Raw genomic sequence first — 17,975 nt, 5'->3', positions numbered from 1 at the left:
CACACCTACGCATCCGAGAGGCAAAACAACGATCAAATAACCTTTCAATTTGTACTACATACTGATTTACATGCACATTAACCAGGGGAAATGCTGAATGTGTATTCAATCGCCCCCATTTGCATTGGTGATAGAATATACGTGATGAATTCATTTGGAAAGAGAAAGAACCTTGCTTGAAGCTCGTTAAAGCTGCAATCTGGCACTTATTCTATTCAGTATGGAGGTAGAGTATGTTAATACAAGTACCGTAGTCTTCCAGAGACATCAAACTGCCTTTTTCAGGGTATCACCCTGAAAAAGGTTGGCTGCCGAAACAGGGTTTTCATTCTCTGCGTCCATAATAAGTGTTAAGTTAAGTGTGTGCGGCCAAGGCCGTGACCCCTCAAAATAATCATATTTGAACATTTTGTTTGACTTAAAAAGTTTTTACTTTTTAATCTGCTCTGAGGAAGGCTGCGGCCGAAACGCGTTACAGTAGCTTGCTCGCAATAAAATGAGAAACTACATCTGAGCCACTGTCTTGCAGTATTTACTTTGGAGTGCCGCTTTTTCCACTTATAGGTGGTTTTTGATTTGAGTTGTATACATAGCTGAGCACCCACTGCCTAAACTAAGAAGGCATCCCGAGGAAGCGCACCGGTTTTTCTTTCTTATTTAGTATAATATAGTTTGATGATTATGCTTTTGATGCAGTATTTGGTCTTTTTCTTTTCTTGGGGTATTAAAAAGGTCTTTAAAAGTCCTTAAATTGTCACTTCACTATCATCTGGGGTCCCCCCCCCAAACAAAAAAAATCTGATGGGGTTACCGACCCACAGGTTGAGAACCACTGCTCTAGAAGACTTGGATCCTTCTCCCTACTCTGCCATTGAGAAATTCTGACCCTTGTGTCTGGTAGGGCACCTACTGGCCGGCAAGTAGTACTGCCTGAAGCTCTCAAGCACATAAGCACAGACATTTCTTTGGGAGACGGAGTTTAAAAATTCACCAGCTTAAAAGACACCCGCTAAAAAGATATTTGTAGTCGTTTTTGGCCCAGAATGTAATGGGCCAAAAATGGAGTATTTCCAGTTTTCAGTACTTTTACTTCTACTCAAATATTGAGGCAAATATTGTACTTTTACTCCACTACAATTATTTGAAAACTTTAGTTACTGGTTACTTTGTAGATTTGGATTATTATTACAAAACATACATTAACCAATTCAGCCCTATATACATTTTGGCCATTTGAAAATAGCCGATCTACAAGCTCACAATGCGTCGCGATGCGATGTGATGCTCACAATGCGTCTGCTATTTTCAAAAGATTTTTTGACATTGAAAACTTGTGAAATGGGACATTCTGCATAATGGGCACTTTCTACTTTTGGTACTTTAAGTAAATTTAGCTTTTGTTCTTTTACTCAAGTACATTTTTAATTCCGGACTTTTACTTGTAACAGAGTATTTTTTATATTGCAGTATTGATACTTTTACTCAAGGTAAAAATGTTAGTACTTTTTCCACCACTGGCTAAAATGTTCCCGATCGTCTTTTTTCCAATTGTGATGCCTGTTTGTTTCCCCCCAGAGGACAAAAGGAGGAGACAGCCACAGAAGTGTGTCCCTCCCCAGCCACTATACTGAAGAATGGCATAGCATCACACACACTGCTGGTGAGTCACACTGCCATTACACACTTAACACAACATTACACACTTCAGTCACCATAACATCATGCAAAACAGTTCCGCCTCTGAAGAAGCCACACTCTGAGTGCTTCCAAACTACACTATGTGAACTCTGACCTGTTATAATATGAAACAGTAAGCTGATCTACATCCCTGGTTCTCAGCGGTCGGGTCCAGGGACCACCATGGGGGTCCATTTGGTTCCATGTGTACACTCTCAGACTTAAAGGGATAGTTCACTATCGATTAGTCACCGCATGGGACCCCAACGGAAACAAGTCCGCAAGGACTCTTTTGGTCGGACCTTTTAGACGAAAGTATTATAAATGTAACTGTGTTGTTTTACATTATTGCCTAATAAAAATGTCAATCAATCAATCAATCAATCAATCAATCAATCAATCAATCAATCAATCAATCAATCAATCAATCAATCAATCAATCAATCAAGGCATGGAGACTTGAATTCATGGATATTTTTAGGTTTTTGTCGCATTCCTAAGCCAATAATTTGATGACCAGCGGACCGGTAGGCAGCGGTTCCAGTAGGAGACACAAAGAGTCTCCTTTGTATCTCCTACGGGAACCGCTGCCTACCGGTCCACTGGTCATCAAATTATTGGCTTAGGAATGCGACAAAAACTAAAAAATATCCATGAATTCAAGTCTCCATGGGGTGACTAATCAATAGAAAAAAATATATTTTTGGGGGTGAACTATCCCTTTAACACTGAGACGTGTAGATCGGGTCACAAAGATAAAAAATTGTTCAATTTTTACACTCTCTACAGACCCCTGATGGGCCCCCGGACCAGAGGTTGAGAAAAAACAGCGATCTTACACAGCACTCAAACTCTGTGTCCTCGTACCTGCGGCCACAGCGCTGGCATACCCATAACCGCAATACAGCACAGCACTCCCTCTCGTGTATTATTACTTAAATGGCATAGCGTCACAGACACACGCCCCTTTCTTGTGCGTCTAGTATTACACACACACGCGCGCACACGCACGCACGCACACACACACACATCCTTTTTTTTATAGTCGGAGATTAGGTAACTTCCTTTGCTCATGACTGGCTTTTAAGTCCAGTTATGGTCAAGGTCACGTCACAGCTCAGAATGTCATGCATTTAAGCCTACTTGTTCGTACAATGCCTTATTTCCTCTCCTTTCCTTTTTCTCTCTCTCTCTTTCTCTCTCTCTCTCTCTCTCTCGCTCTCTCTCTCTCTCTCTCTCTCTCTCTCTCTCTCTCTCTCTCTCTCTCTCTCTCTCTCTCTCTCGTGTTCTCACCCAGAGCATGGATTCTCCACCGGAGTGTGTGTTGGCTCTGTCGTGTGAGCGGTCCCCGTCCCCCCCCACCCTGCCCTCCCTGGACCACAGCCCCCTGGGCCCCTCCCCCTCCTCTCCCCCCGCCCACCACCACCACCTCTCCCTGCCCGTCAGCCCCGTGGCTCCGCCCCTGCACAGCCCCGACCCGTCCTCCCCTCGCAGCCCCGACCCCGCCGCCCCTTACTTCCCCCTCTCCCCCTTCCCCGTCCGCCGGGACCCCCGCCGCGGCACCGACAGCCGCCGCCGCGACGACGACGATGACGAGGACGAGGGGGAAGAAGAGCTGGACGACGGGGTCCCTCCTTCCTCTCCCGTCCCCGCCGTGGCCCTGTTCCCAGGAGGAGGAGGGGGGCTCCCGGAGGCCGGCCGCAGCCCCCCGGGCCCGGACAGCTCCCCCCCGGCCACGGCCACGCCGCCGGCCCCGCTGCTGGGGTTCGGCGCCCTGGAGCTGGCCCTCGCCTCGGGGCCGAGCGGCGGCTGCAACGACGAGCTGGACCTGCAGCTGTTCCAGAAGGACACGGTCGCCGGGGCGACGCCCGGCGGCGGCATAGGAGGAGGAGGAGGCGGGGCCCCCTCGGGCGGCGGCGGCGGCCCCGCCCTCAGGTTCCCCTGTCACGTGTGCGGGAAGCGCTTCCGCTTCCAGAGCATCCTGTCGCTCCACGCGCGCGCCCACAGCTTGGACCGGGACCGGCGTGCCTCGGCGCTGTACCGGGCGGCGGCGCTGCCCCCGCCGCAGCACCTCAAGGTCCAGCAGAACCGCAAGGACCTGAACCAGAACCAGCGTCCGCTGCCGGTGTCACTCATCCAGCAGCATCTGAGAGAGGACGAGGAGGAGGGAGACGGGGGGAACCAGCATCAGACTTTCCTACTGGACGAGAGCAACCCTCTGACCCCTCCTCTGACGGAGGACCGCGTGTCCCGGACGTCTCCCTATCCCACCTCGGGGGCTCCCAGCACGGGCGAGGCCGTCTCCGCCATCGCCGCGCCCGCGTTCCGCTGCCACGCCTGCAAAGGGAAGTTCCGCACCGCCTCGGAGCTGGCGCGGCACGTGCGCATCCTCCACAACCCCTACAAGTGCACGCTGTGCCCCTTCTCGGCCAGCCAGGAGGAGCGCCTGGCGTCCCACCTGCAGGAGTGCCACCCCTCGCCCGACGCCCCCCACCTGCCGCCCGCCTACGCCTCCCGGCCGGTCGTGGTCGCCGCGGCCCCCGACACCCCCGTCCCCACCCCGGCGCCCACGCCCACGCCCACGCCCATCCCCGCCACGCCTCAGCTGGCCACCGCGGCGCCTGCGGCGGCGGCAGCGGTCGGCGCCGCGGCTCAGTCCCTGCCCGCGTTCCGGTGCGAAGTTTGCGGCCAGCGCTTCACCCAGTCGTGGTTCCTCAAGGGCCACATGCGCAAGCACAAGGACTCGCTCGACCACAAGTGTCAGGTGTGCGGCCGCGGCTTCAAGGAGCCGTGGTTCCTCAAGAACCACATGAAGGTCCACCTCAACAAGCTGGGGCTGAAGGCCGGGCTGGTGGGGGCCCTAGGGGGCCCGGCGGGGGCCGACCAGCTGGCCAAAGGCTCCGTCAGCAATCAGTCCCTCAACGCCCTCTACTCCAGCCTCCTTCTGGCCCAGCGGGGGGGAGGAGGAGGAGGAGGAGGAGGGGGGAGAGGCGGCCGAGGAAGGTCAGAGCGGGACTCCGGAAGCCGAGGAGGGCTGGGACCCAGCAAAGCAGCCATACTGGGCTACCTGGGGCTGCCTAGTGACGGTGGAGGAGCCAGCTGTATGGAGAGACTGCAGGCAGTGGCTCAGGTGGCAGAAATGGGAAATAGTGGTGGCGGTGGTGGGGGGTCCGGAGACCCAGGAAGAGGAGGAGGAGGAGGAGGCAGTAGAGGAGGCGACATGACATCATCTCTAGCAGACGGAGGGGACCAGGCTGCCATGTGGCAGCTGGTGGCTCGCAGCCTGGTGGCCGCTCAGCAGGCGCAACATCAGCAGCAGCAGCAGCGGCAGCAACAGCAGCAGCAGCAGAGGTCCCAGCAGCAGAGAGGCCATCCGCAGGGCCAGCGAGGCCCGGGACGAGGCTCGGTGATCGGGGAGGCCGACCAGGTCAGGGCCTACCTCGGAGCGCTGGACCCCCGGGAGGAGGCCGCCATCTCCGGAGGAGGCGCCGGGACCGGAGGCGGCGGAGGAGGGCCGTGGGAGTGCCCCGACTGCGGGAAGCTGTTCCGCAGCCTGCAGCAGGTGGTGGTGCACGCCCGCGTGCACATCCAGAGGCCCGGGCACAAAGGAGGAGGCGGCGGCGGCGAGGAGGAGAGCGCGGGCGCCAGTCGTAGCGGAGCGGGAGGAGGGAGGACCGGCGGCGGCGGAGGAGGCGAGGGGAGGCAGGAGGCCAAACTGCTCGGAGGCGGAACGACGCAACAGGCTGCACAGTTTCACTCCATCATCTCAACTTTCCAAGGTAGAGTTGCATCAACTTGGCTTGGTTGTCATTTAATTTATTGCTTTACATGTAGATATATATTCTATATATTCTATAGAAGTATATGGTATAGTTTTGATGTAATGTATTATATTGGATACAGCTTAGTATTGATAGTGTTATACACATTATCAACATGATAGGTTATCGTGTATCCTCTCTGAAACATCATCCATTTACAATCTAAGTCCAGTTATTGTGAATGTGAGCAGGTCTACTACGTCTTCCGTGTCGTTTATCGCATTATCGGGAGGCAAAACAATCCATTGTTGATCTCTTCACAGTCTTTCAAGTCTTCCTGCACTCATCTGACCTCCTTCTGTCCTCCCGCAGGCGAAAACGGCTTGACGGCGGTGACCTCTGGACCTTCGGCTCCCGGCAGGGAGCGCGTGCGTGGCTCCGGGGTTAAAGATTGCCCCTACTGCGGTAAAGCCTTCCGCTCCTCACACCATCTCAAAGTGCACCTGAGAGTTCACACAGGTGAGAGCCTGACGTTAACCTCCAACCAAAAATACTTAAAATGTACTAATAGCCGAAATTTGAACCCAGTTCTCCCGCACGATCGAGACCAAATTTCTAGCACTCCAGTCAAGAGGCAATCCCCACTTTGGCCAGGGGAGATATTATCCATATAAGCTTACAATTTACAATTTTGGCATTTAGCAGACGCTCTTAATCCAGAGCGATTTACAGTAGGCAAGGAAGACAGGAGCTTCATGCAGTACTACTACTAGGACCACCTCCAACCACTACAGATGTACTAGTTAACGACATACTTTACCGTACAGACTTGTTAAAATAACATTTTATTTATTCAAATAAGTTCCGGCTTGCAGCTTTAATGTAGCCAGGGAAGTAGTTTAGTAATTATTTTTTCTACTGAAAATCCCATAAGGTCATATTAGTTCGCATCATATATATACTGTGTTAAATAAATAAACAATTCAATAAATCAGCTGACGGTGAAAAAGTACTAATTTATCCAAAGTACATCGTACATTCGATATCATAAATGACACAATGTCACATACCTGACAGAATCGCAGGGCTGATTTGTGTGACTTATTGGACGCAATATATAAGATTTCCCTATGGGATTTTCAATAGAAAAATTACTTCCGTGCCCAGGGGGACGTCAGGACTCCACTGTATGTGCCTTGCTCAGGGACATCTCGACAATACGTGAGCCACTTTCTTTTTCGTTTTCCCAGCTAACCCAGGGATTCAAACCAGCAAAACAGTTTCTATATTAGCCGCCTCAATTGTAACGTTCTTCACTTTTCATTCTTTTGCAATCTTTTCACCTACATATGTAATATTTTCGAGCAGAGGCTCTACACATGTCCGCTATCATAAACCACTTATCTTATAACAGGCCGTGAGATATTAAACGGAAAGTGGACACTGTTCCGATTTTAACATTGTAACATTGATTTTAGCATTGTACGCGCATATGAGACCTAACTGTAACAGCATGAGTTACAAATGTAACACTGCTAAAAACTGCATTAAACAAATCGTTTTCAGCTTAAATCAATTATATTTCATTCAAGCAACTGTTTTACATTGTTTTCATATGTGATAAGATAATGTATCAAACATAAGGAAATTATTAAATATTACCGGATGTACCAGTTGGAGTGTTTGACTGAATTCCATGGGAAAATACATTGATTACACCTAAAAAGATAGCGTGATACAATTGGACCACTCTGCGCACCCCTGCTTTGGCGTTGATTACAGAACAGAACTAACGTGCATAGCGTGTAAAACGATGTAAACTAATGAAGAACAGATACATGCAGACAACCATGTGGATTTTAGCTCAGCAACATTAAAGGAAAGATTTGTAGACCAAAGATACTCAAGGTGAACATTTTTACTTACTTTGAGATACATCTGTTTTTCCGCGATAACTCTCTTTAGCGTGGATGAAAATACTATTTACTTCCTGGGCACGTTCGTTACGGCACTGGCCACATACTGACGCGATGACGTCCTGATGGCAATGACCAATCAAGAGAACGCATGCAGATTACAGAGACACCTATCATGGAAATCTAGCTTATTTCTGGTGACAGGTGCAATGTGCGTAGGACTTTTGTTTAAATTTAGAAACAAACTCTCACACTCTCTCTCTTAATGAGTGATCCGTTTCGCTAAGATTTTTGACAGTGGGACTCATCATAAATCTTTGCTAATTATCCGTAATAAAAGTGCCTTTCATAGAGAAAAAAAAACAACACACTGAATAATAGCCCCTGTGCGTTTTTTGACAGGCTTCCACTAGACTCTGGTGGTTCTTTTTGTGCACACGGTGAAACACACTGTAAGTAGAGCAGATCATCATCCAACGAGGCAAAGCCCAGGAGGCGTCGCGTGGATCCTGCTCAGTGTAACATCATAAGTGCTTGTCTATATAAGCTCCCCACCACCTCAGAGCGTTCACGTTATTCTCCGTAAACCAACTGTACCTTTTTTCCTTTCTGTTTTTTAAAGGCCCTGAAGCGTTCACACACTCCGATTGAGTGATTAACCCATTAACACCGGGGGAGAGCATCTGTTCAGTATCAGTTTTTCAGAAAACTCTTAGGATTTAGAACAGTGGTTCTCAAAAACAGCAGATATACAAGCTCACAGCGCGTCACTTTGTGCCGTGCTGCGAGTTTGTGCATCTGCTATCTTTTTGAATATTTGAAAAAAATTGGAAATGTATCGACATTTTTTACTCTTCTGGGGGTCCCTGGCACAATGATTTTTCAGATGGGGGTCCGCGGTAAAAAACATATCATTTTGGGGGTCCTTGGCATGAAAATGTTTGAGAACTACTGATTTAGAATGCATTTGTAGAATCAGCCTCAGGTCTTAATGGGTTAATCACAAAAAAGAAAAGGAAAAATAAAAAAAGGGGGTAAAAAAGAGCTGAGTAATTTAAATGGAGGCACTAAATAACGCCAGTCCCTTGATATGACCGTTCTCTTGAGGATATTAAGAATATCGTAGCCCCTCGAGATGTCTGTTCCATTATTACCATTATCCCCCTTTCAGCTACAAAGCCAAATTGGGACAGATATCTCTCTTATTTAAAAGAACCTCTGTATGAATGGAGGCTCTGTTCCAGTCTCATGTTTGCTTTTGTAATTTCTTTTGTTGATAAGATTAATTTATGCCTCACGCACAAGCAAAATATATTATTCAGTAGTTACTGTTGTTGCTCCAAATCTGGTGTTTGTTCCCTTTATCTTGGCAAAATTAATGATGAAACACTGCCATCTGGCTTTATACATGTGCAACTGCATTCCCTTAAGTATAATGTGCTACAAGTATGTTTAAGCTGCTCTTTGGTTATGGTTCATCTGCTGAATTGTTTTAGTCTTTAACTAGTCAATTTGTATTTATTCATTTACCGTATGCATCCCTCCTCCTGTGTCATGGGTTAGAAAAGTGGCCAGTGACAATAACATTGTGCTATTTGTCTGGTAAAATAACTGTATAGTAATATTTTTTTATTATTGTAGAAATACTGTACATACACTTACAAAATGAGTTTGCATATATTGTAATTTTCAGTATTCAATCTAACTAGTCAGTACCCGGGGATGTGCGCATCCTTATGTGCAGACCTGGGGTCCACAACAGTGATTAGAGTTCTCAAATTCTGCCTGAACCCGACCCTACCCGACCAAATCCGATGTTTTCGGGCCGAGCCGAGCCTATAAAAAAAAGGGGAAAAAAGAGAATCTATTACCCCCAAAAAATAAAATTGCCTCTAAAAAACAGTAAGGCTGACGGAAATGGCAGTGGATGCGTTGGATGCAGCTCAAAGTGAACTTTACTCAGGTGTCTAGTTTGTCACCGTCCGACCTTCCGAGCCCGTGTTATTAAAGAAAAACTGGCAAAAATGCCATTATCTCTGGAACGGAAGGTCCAATCTGCTCAGTTCAAAGCTTGTTGGATGTTTGACTTTGAGGACATTAAGCACTCAATGACACTTTTTCGGGTTTTTGGGGTTTTCGGGCATTTTTTTTTAAATTTTCAGGCCCGTTGAGAACTCTAACAGTGATTACAGATGCCATAGGCTGTGGCAAAAATGCTAATTAACAGCTTAACCCATTAAGACCTGAGGCCGATTCTACAAATGCCTTCTAAATCAGTAATTCTCAAACTTTTTCGTGCTAAGGACCCCCAAATTGAAATATATGGCCGCAGACCCCCATCTGAAAATGTTTTGTTTCAGGGACCCCCAGAAGAGAAGATTTGTGTAAAAAAAGAAATTGGGAACATTTTTAAATCAGCTTTTGTCAGTTCCTGCATATACCAAACATCAATGCCCATATCAGAGTGACAAACCCACTGAAAAAAGAAAACTGAATGGCCACATAACTGTATATGTCACTATAGACTAGAGTGCTACTGCGGGTTCTTGCCGACACTACTGATGACACCATTTGTAATTAAAGCTTCTGCGCTTTATAGACCTCATATACATAAATGAACAACAACACAGGATTATATTGATGCACCAAGTCTATATGGCCCAACCTTGCTGGCTGTGCTACTTGCTATGCATTTAAATCAAAGTCCTTTATGACTTTGCACCGTGGAGCCAGCTCTCCGTCACGTTTTGTGTGTGTGTCTGTGCGCGCGCGCGCGTGTGTGTAGCCCTGAGCAGCATGCTACTATCAAAACCCCCCCTGGGTCATGAAGATTTTTTTCCCATTAAAAATCTCATAGATTATTATAAAAAATCATGTAATATAAGAGCTGTGTAAAAGAAATAATAGGAACTTTTCTTTATTTTATAGTAGGATAGAAGGATTGTATAATGAGGCAGCAGGTTTCATCCACCGGCGTCCAGCAGTAACACTTTTAGAACAGAAAGTGCAGAATGCATGAAGGAAGCTTCATTATGTTATAATTGTTCAGACCTCCCATTTCAATCCCCTCCTCTCTGTCATTGTCCACAGGCGAGAGACCCTACAAGTGCCCCCACTGTGACTACGCCGGCACACAGTCGGGCTCGCTGAAGTACCACCTCCAGAGACACCACAGGGAGCAACGCAACGCCCTGTCGGCCTCCTCTTCATCCTCCTCCTCCTCCTCCACCACCTCCTCCACCAGTCTCACGTCGGCCATCAACAGCCTGGTGTCCGGGGCTGCGCCGCGCGGCGGAGACGGTCCGGCCAAGCAGCGTCGCTCCCAGATGCTCACCCACGGCCCCGTCAGCCGAGGCCCCACGGACTCTCCGCTCTCCAGGCACGGCCAGCAGCCCTGGCTCCTGGGCCTTCCCGACCAGAAGGCCCTGGCCGCCCTGCGGGACGTGGACCTGGAGACCCAGTACAGGTATCTGTCCGGGGTGATGGGAGCGCTCTACCAGCAGGGCGGAATGGAAGGGGGCTGGATCAGGGAGTCTCCGCCGCCGAAGGCCCCCAAAGTGTCCCGGCGCAAGCCGCTCACGACCAGCCGCATGGTGCAGCCTTCGAACGGGAGCGCCAACGAAGGTTCCGCCCCGGCGTCGACCCAAGCGGGCGGGTTCGAACCGCTGGACCTCTCCCGTCGCCCCTCCCCGGGACTCGGCGGGCCAGAGGAGGACGGAGCCACGAGCGCTGCCGACGTCGCGGGTGCAGGCGGCGGCGGAGTGGGCGGCGCCAGCGCCGGCGTAGGGGAAGGCATGGCGGGCGTCACCCTAAGCCAGTGTCTGTTCTGCCCCTTCCGCACCTCCTCGCCAGAGCTGATGGCCATGCACCTCCAGGTAAACCACACCAGTAAGTCCCGACGCAAGCGGGGCTCCTCGGTCGCTCTGGACGACGACGCTCCCCTGAAGCCCCCCCAGCTACGTGCCGACGTCGCCGAGCCGGACCCCCTGGCCGTGTGGAGGTACGTCACTCAGTCCGAGGACCAGGTGCCCCTCGGCGAATGGGCCTCCGGTAGAAACCAGACCCTCAACGGCCTCTTGCAAGACGCGGGAGAGCAGCGGGAGCGCAACTTTAACCACCGCGGTAACTCCAACCCGGTGGCTTTGGCCGCGAACACGAGAGGCGGTCTGGCGCCGGGGGCCAAGATGGATGAGGACGAGGAAGCAGAGGAGGAAGAGGAGGAGGAGGAAGAGGAGGAGGAGGAAGAGGAGGAGGAGGAGGAGGAAATAGAAGAGCAGGAAGAGGATTTGGAGATGACGGGAGAGAACGGCAGTCTGGAGGAGGGTCTGAGGATGCCCCTCTCTCTGTCGCCAGCCCTCAGCTCTGACCACATGGCGATGGAGGAGGACAGACTCCTGGCAGACTGAGCTTGTTGAGGAGGAGGAGGTCGGAAGGAGGTGACAGAGAGATTGAGGAAGCGTTGTTGGACAGGTCAAAGGTTAAGTGAATAGTTCCCCTCTCCATCCTCTTCTGCTCTGTGCATATCTGTAGTTCCGGGGTTTCCAGAAGGTGTTATACCTGTTTCCTGTTCTGCTTCAGTTTACCATAATCCATGTTTGATTGGCTTGGTAGCAGATTTGAACCGGAAACACACATGACACCTTCACATGTGTTTCCGGTTCAAATCTACTGCAGAGCCAATCAAATGAACCGGAACAGGAAACAGGTACTGTATGGCGCTTTCTGGAAACCCGGGACTACAGTTCATGCACAGAGCTTATTGTCTGTGGTCATCTGCCAAGACTGTTGATCTTTTCATATTTTAGGGCATAGGGATCAAAGTTATACTCATACAGAGGAGTAATTCACATAATACTAATCAACTTCTATTTCATTGCCTCAAGTGTCAATTACCCCTCATGAACGTCCTCCACGAAACAGCACCAGAAACCCAGCTCTTCTGAATCTTTGAGGCCTTCTTCTCTCTGTAACCCCCGTTTTTATTTTCCACTTCCTCTCCAACCCAAGAGGGCTAGTTGTCGTGATTTTTCAGATGACCATCTCTTTGCCCGCTGCCAGTAAATGACCGATAAGAGGGAGCCTACTAAAGATAAGGAACAGACCTCCCTTCATTCCACGAGCACCAAGCATTTAATCACGCAGAAACACACAAAAATGTATATCCCACACACTACTATAATTTTAGATGTCTGGATCTAGTCAACGCCAGCTGTGAAGAGACGTCCTTCTCACTGGAACGCAGGGGACAGTGGATGTAAGATGCCGTTCTAAGCTTTGGACTTTTTGCTTTGGACATGGATATGAAAACCTCAGAGGATGGTTATTGTCCAGAGAAAGATTGAAGATGTGAATCTTAAGCCTCTGGTCTCTAAAAAAGCATGATAAAAGCAACCGTTCCAGAGAGCGTGCTCCTGACAATGATACCCTATACTGTAAATCACTGCCTTGTTAGTCTGAACATGTGTAACTAGAAGATAAGAGAAAGTTTGTAACAGAGACGTTTGTAACACTTTTTTTTCTCCCCTGTTTTCAGGTAGTGCCTGTATGTATTTTGCCAAGGGGGTCTCTAGTTTGCGTATGCTTGCATATGGACACTCTGTTAGGTCATTTTATCTAAGAACACAGTTTAAAAAAAGATATAAGTATATTTGTCGAAAATGGTTTTAGGGTGTTGTGAATAGTAAAGGCTGTAAAAGTCCTCGACGCAGGCAGCAAGGCTGCTTGTTCTTACTGTAACTTGAAGAGAAGCTAGCAAGAAAATAGTAGAAGTTAAAATGTAATGACGCAAAATGGGGGTCGGGAGGGAAGGACGTTGTAGTTGAAAATGCAGTGTTTACAGCAGCGATGGCGGGGTGCGCCGGCTGATGCTAAAAGAAGATAAAACAAGAAAATAAAACACAATCAATCTAATTTTACTTTAAAAGCAAAGAGAGAAGACACAAGGAAGAAGATGGAACAGGAAATAGTGCCCCCTGCTGGGTGGGACCATGATAATAATGATAACAATAATAATACAAAATAATAATAAATAATAAAAAATAAAGGAAAAACTAAAAAAATACAAAAAATACAAGAAACAAGAAATTGTACTCTTGGGGTATGGCGTCTTTTTAGATGAGTAGATCATACTCTGCTCTTTTTTTTGTGAAAAGAAAAGGACAATGGTAGGAGTAAGCATTAAAACACTAACAAATCCATAGACATCCCAGTAGAATAAGTGTAGCTTTTGTAAAGAAAGAAAGAGAGAAAAGAAAATAATCATAAAAAAATACCTTTTTATGTTGACTTTAATTTCAAGAGGTTTACGGATAAAGGTTATTATGAATATAGGTAATGATTCTAAATAATGTCTGTGAGCTATAAGACTAGTTGGAATGTCTGTTCGGAGCACTGTGCAAGGTTTTGAGTTCCCAAAGTAGTCGTCTTTTGTTTTTGTTTTTGACTTGATAGACCAAACTTTTTTCAATTGAGATTGTGTCACTTTCTGTTGTTTCTTGTTGTCCTGTTGAGTGTCAAGCCGTGGTTTCAATCCCATTCTTTGACCCCAATCATCGACCTAATCAAAAGCAATTAATCAAGAAAGTTGTTTGTCTCAAGTCCTACATGTCATCATCATCACCCTAATCTACTGCCACAAAACACTGAACATAATAACGGCACAACGATGCACTGTGACGCGTTTTAAAAGCTTTCAAAGCATTATCGGTAAAAAATCTCGCACCACCACATTATCTGGATCGGTTAACATCTCCTCAGCCTACACATTCTCTCGATGGGGGTTAATTAACCAATGATTGGGAACCGCTGCCTTTTGTATTTCCTTAATGTGCATTCATGTGTTTCAGTTCCTTTAGAGCACCTTATGAGTTGTTGTTTTTATTATTTTCTTTTTTTGTGAAAAGTCCGTTAGTGGTGTCTGCGTAACAACTACTGTCAACAGTAACACCACCGTGCCTTCTGTCTCAAGCACTTCCTGGTGTATTTTGTAAAACTCACCAAAAGCACTTAGCCTATATCTTCATCTCTCTCTCCCTCTCTCTCTCTCCCTCTCTCTCTCTCTCTCTCTCTCTCTCTCTCTCTCTCTCTCTCTCTCTCTCTCTCTCAGTCCTTCCGTTTGTTCTCTGTTCACCATGTCCTCCTCCTCCCTATGTCCTCCTCCACCTAGTCTCGCATAGCCAGACAACTATTCCACAATCTCCGAATGCTATACAGAATCTGGAACTACACCTCCCGAGTCCCGAGACAGGAAGCTGTCATCTGTTCATCATTTCGGTTCACGAAAATATATTTAAAAATATCCTTACATTTTGTTTTAGAATTTCCATTTCTGATAAGCAGCAAGCTAAATTATGCTTGGATGATTTCGATGTATATTAGGACAAATTTTGCGCGACTGTAAATACGAAACAGAAGCGGGGAAGATCCGCTTTATCCTCCATTTTCAGAGCTTCTGTGCTCCAGACTGTATGACGGAAGCATTTGAAATTTGTGGGAGGCTACAGGCTACAGTCTGGCTCGCGAGACTATCCTCCACCCATCATAACGTCCCCATCTCAATTGTGAGGAGAGCAGTTTTATGCCAACTATACCACAACATCCCCAATCTCTCTCTTATTGAGGCCACTGGCCTTGAACAAGGTCTCAAGTCCTTCTTACATTCTAGCATACTGTAGCTAGAGGCTTGAGCCCTGGACACACACTGAATTCCTTGTAGCGTGGGGTTAGAAATCTATGGGCCTTAACCCTAACCCGTGTTAAACCAAAGTCCTGGTCAAAGACTGAATTATACTTAAACTCTTAATCTTGTAAGGTGCCAAAACATGTCCCTGATGACACTAAAACTTAACGAGACAATTAATTCACCTGTCCTCTCTATTCTATCCTTCGTTCTCCTCTCGGCTTCTCCCTTCTTTCTCCATCTTAACCCATTAAAACCGGGAAAGCATATATATATATACATATATATGTTACATTTTTCAAACACGTTCAATATCCAAAATATTAATACAAAATAGCAGATGTACAAGCTCCGAGCATGGCACGAAGTGACGCGCTGTGAACTTGTACATCTGCTATTTTCCAGAAACTCTTAGGATTTAGAACAGAGGTTCTCAAAAAATTGCTATTTTTGATTATATTGAACATGTTTGAAAAATGTTGAATCATTTTGAAATTTTAAACACAAATCTTCTCTTCTGGGGGGGTCACTGGCACAAAACATTTGCAGCTGGAGGTCCGCGCGGCCGACTACATATCATTTTGGGGGTCCTTAACACGAAAAAAGTTTGAGAACTGCTGATTTAGAAGGCATTTTTAGAAGCGGCCTCAGGTCTTAATGGGTTAATTGGCCTCTCTCTCTCCCTCTTTCTCTCTCTCATGCACACTTCCCTCTTCATCCCTTGCTCCATACCTTCCCTCCCTCTCCCTCCGTCTCTCCACCCCCCCACTCTCTCTCTCTCTCTCCCCTATGCTCTTACGTCACTCATCCGTCAAACGTCCCTGTCCCCAGCACCACTTAACGGTGACATGTACTATCTAGTATTGAGGCCTTTATTAGAGTTTTATTTCAGTTTGTGTGACGTTCGTTCGATGCCGTTGAGATGGAAAAATGCTCTTATAATGATAATTATTGTTTTTTTTTTGGCATTATGGAGAAAACCAACAAAAAACAAACAAAAAAAACAAGAGAAATGTGTTGTTGAATGTTGTACAGATAGCACTAGAGACATTGTGTTGTTTTGTTTTTTTAAGTGAGAGCACAAACCTGCAGCTGTGGCCCCTCCCACTCCTTCTCCCATTGGCAGATGGGACTAAAAAATGGCCTGCCAATCACTCTTAGATGTCCAATGACACCTGTCAAATTCTCAAAGTCTCTTGAATGTAAACAGGCAGCCAGTGATTCAAACTCAATCTTCAGACATTTTGCACTGAGAGGAAGAAAACGACTTTCCAAAAAAGGAAAAACACATTACCCCGGTAGCTGATGATTACCCTCATTAACCACTGCTATTAAAAAATAGCTGATCTAGAAGCTCACAAAGCGTCACATTGCGACACGCTGTGAGCTTGCAGATCAGCTGTTTTCACTGTGCGACACCGTTCGTGCGACATAGCATTAATCAGGCTTAAAGTGGTTAAGTCGCACGTCTTTCCAATGTTTGCACCTTATTATTCTCCTGATTTGGGGTCCGATATTTTTTCGCCAAATGGACAAGACTACAACCGAGTGGGAAGACACACTGGTAGATAGTGTACTGGTCACATGCTGGTTGTCCTACAATAATAATGTACCTGTAAGGTGAAGGGGGTCAAGCTGGGTTTGGGCTCTTGTGTAGTTGACTGCTATTGCAGTGAGGGAAACTGATCTAACATACTAGTGAACTAATATGACTTTGTGGACAGATTAAAAAAAAACACACATTAGAAATAAATAAACAAAGGAAATGACTTGAGTCTCGAGTTAATTAACACACAAGGTTTTCAGGTGTTCAACAAACAGGCGAGGCGGCAAGGGAGAGCTCTTGAAATTGAAGCTCACAGAAGAACGAAATTACCTGCAGTTCCCATTAGTGGCCCAGCAGATGTCACTATTTCACCTCCTGCTGGCGGCAGAGGCGTTTACGCTCCATTCAAGTGAATGAGGTTTTGGCTGGACTTAGGGTATGCTTCTAAGGCTGGTTCTTCTACCGAGTGAAAATGCGCCTTCGCTGCGGTTGCAGTTGTTTCCGTTACTTTTCGGGACATCTTGAAAATTCAAACATTTTAACAAATGTTGTATAAGGGTCACTGGCACAAAATCTTTTCAGATGGGGGTCTGCGGGCAAATACATATTAATGTAAGGATTAAGTCCAATGCACTTCTGCTCGAGTTTGAGCAGAAGGGCTTTGGTGCTCAACAGCAGAGGACAGTACTATAGACGGATTTCTTGTTAACCAACAACGTGTGTAAGTGTGTTGGCTGGTGAGACGCTCCTGGCGAGACATAGCCTATGTACTTCACCCCGCAACGGTATTGTGCACCGAGAACAGCTGACATACACACTCACAACGTGTCGCAGATGCGACCGCTGTGAGCTTGGAAGTCTGCTATTCTCTGCCGTTCTCTGCACTCAACACCTTCGCACGGCGGAGTATGAATCAGTTTTGAGGGGATACAGCTGCGTGATCAAGCAGGCTCTGGTGCCGTGATCATAGAGCGCTCCCTCTGCGACTGGAGGTGGGGTTTGGGGGACAACTGCTTTGAGAATCGCTATAATTGTTTACACACAAGTTGACACAACATAAACCAAGGTATATATTTCAAGAGGCAGAGATCACAGTAAACATCCATCCTAAACCTTCTTCCTCTATACTGGGAGGAAAACAGCATCTGAAAGTTTGATGGGATGCATTTTTACACATGAGGCTGTGACCATTTTTACATTGCATCTAATGAGCGGTCGGGTTCTTTTGGCCCCGACCTGAGCGTGCATACTGGTTCTTATCAGTGTGATGTTGTCTGGAAATGCGTCTATACAAGTTAAAAACGTTTTGCCTGCACACTTCTAATAGACTACCCAAATACAAGACTGGAGCACAAGTTAAGTCTGCACGTTTTATAGGGAAAGCTTTATTTCATTCG

At 47.1% G+C, this 17,975-nt stretch overlaps 1 protein-coding gene across 2 annotated transcripts; it reads left to right on the top strand.

Annotated features, from left to right (window-relative positions):
* Positions 1 to 1,573: 1,573 nt before the first annotated feature.
* znf219 (zinc finger protein 219) lies at positions 1,574 to 16,798 on the top strand. Of its 2 annotated transcripts, none has more exons than XM_080451382.1 (4): positions 1,574 to 1,660; positions 2,975 to 5,456; positions 5,811 to 5,903; positions 10,445 to 16,798. In XM_080451382.1, exons 2-4 carry the CDS (start codon positions 2,978 to 2,980, stop codon positions 11,758 to 11,760), a joined length of 3,888 nt encoding a protein of 1,295 aa, XP_080307508.1. In that variant the 5' UTR covers positions 1,574 to 1,660; positions 2,975 to 2,977; the 3' UTR covers positions 11,761 to 16,798. The 2 variants fall into 2 exon arrangements, with proteins under 2 accessions (XP_080307508.1, XP_080307507.1); XM_080451381.1 differs by having other exon boundaries at positions 5,811 to 5,957.
* The last annotated feature ends 1,177 nt before the right edge of the window (positions 16,799 to 17,975 follow it).

The sequence above is a fragment of the Gymnoscopelus braueri genome (genome assembly GCF_963280865.1).
Source record: "Gymnoscopelus braueri genome assembly, chromosome: 15".
Classification (NCBI taxonomy): domain Eukaryota; kingdom Metazoa; phylum Chordata; class Actinopteri; order Myctophiformes; family Myctophidae; genus Gymnoscopelus; species Gymnoscopelus braueri.
The sequence above is the reverse complement of the archived record's forward strand: the minus strand, read 5'-3'. Positions and strand labels throughout refer to the sequence as shown.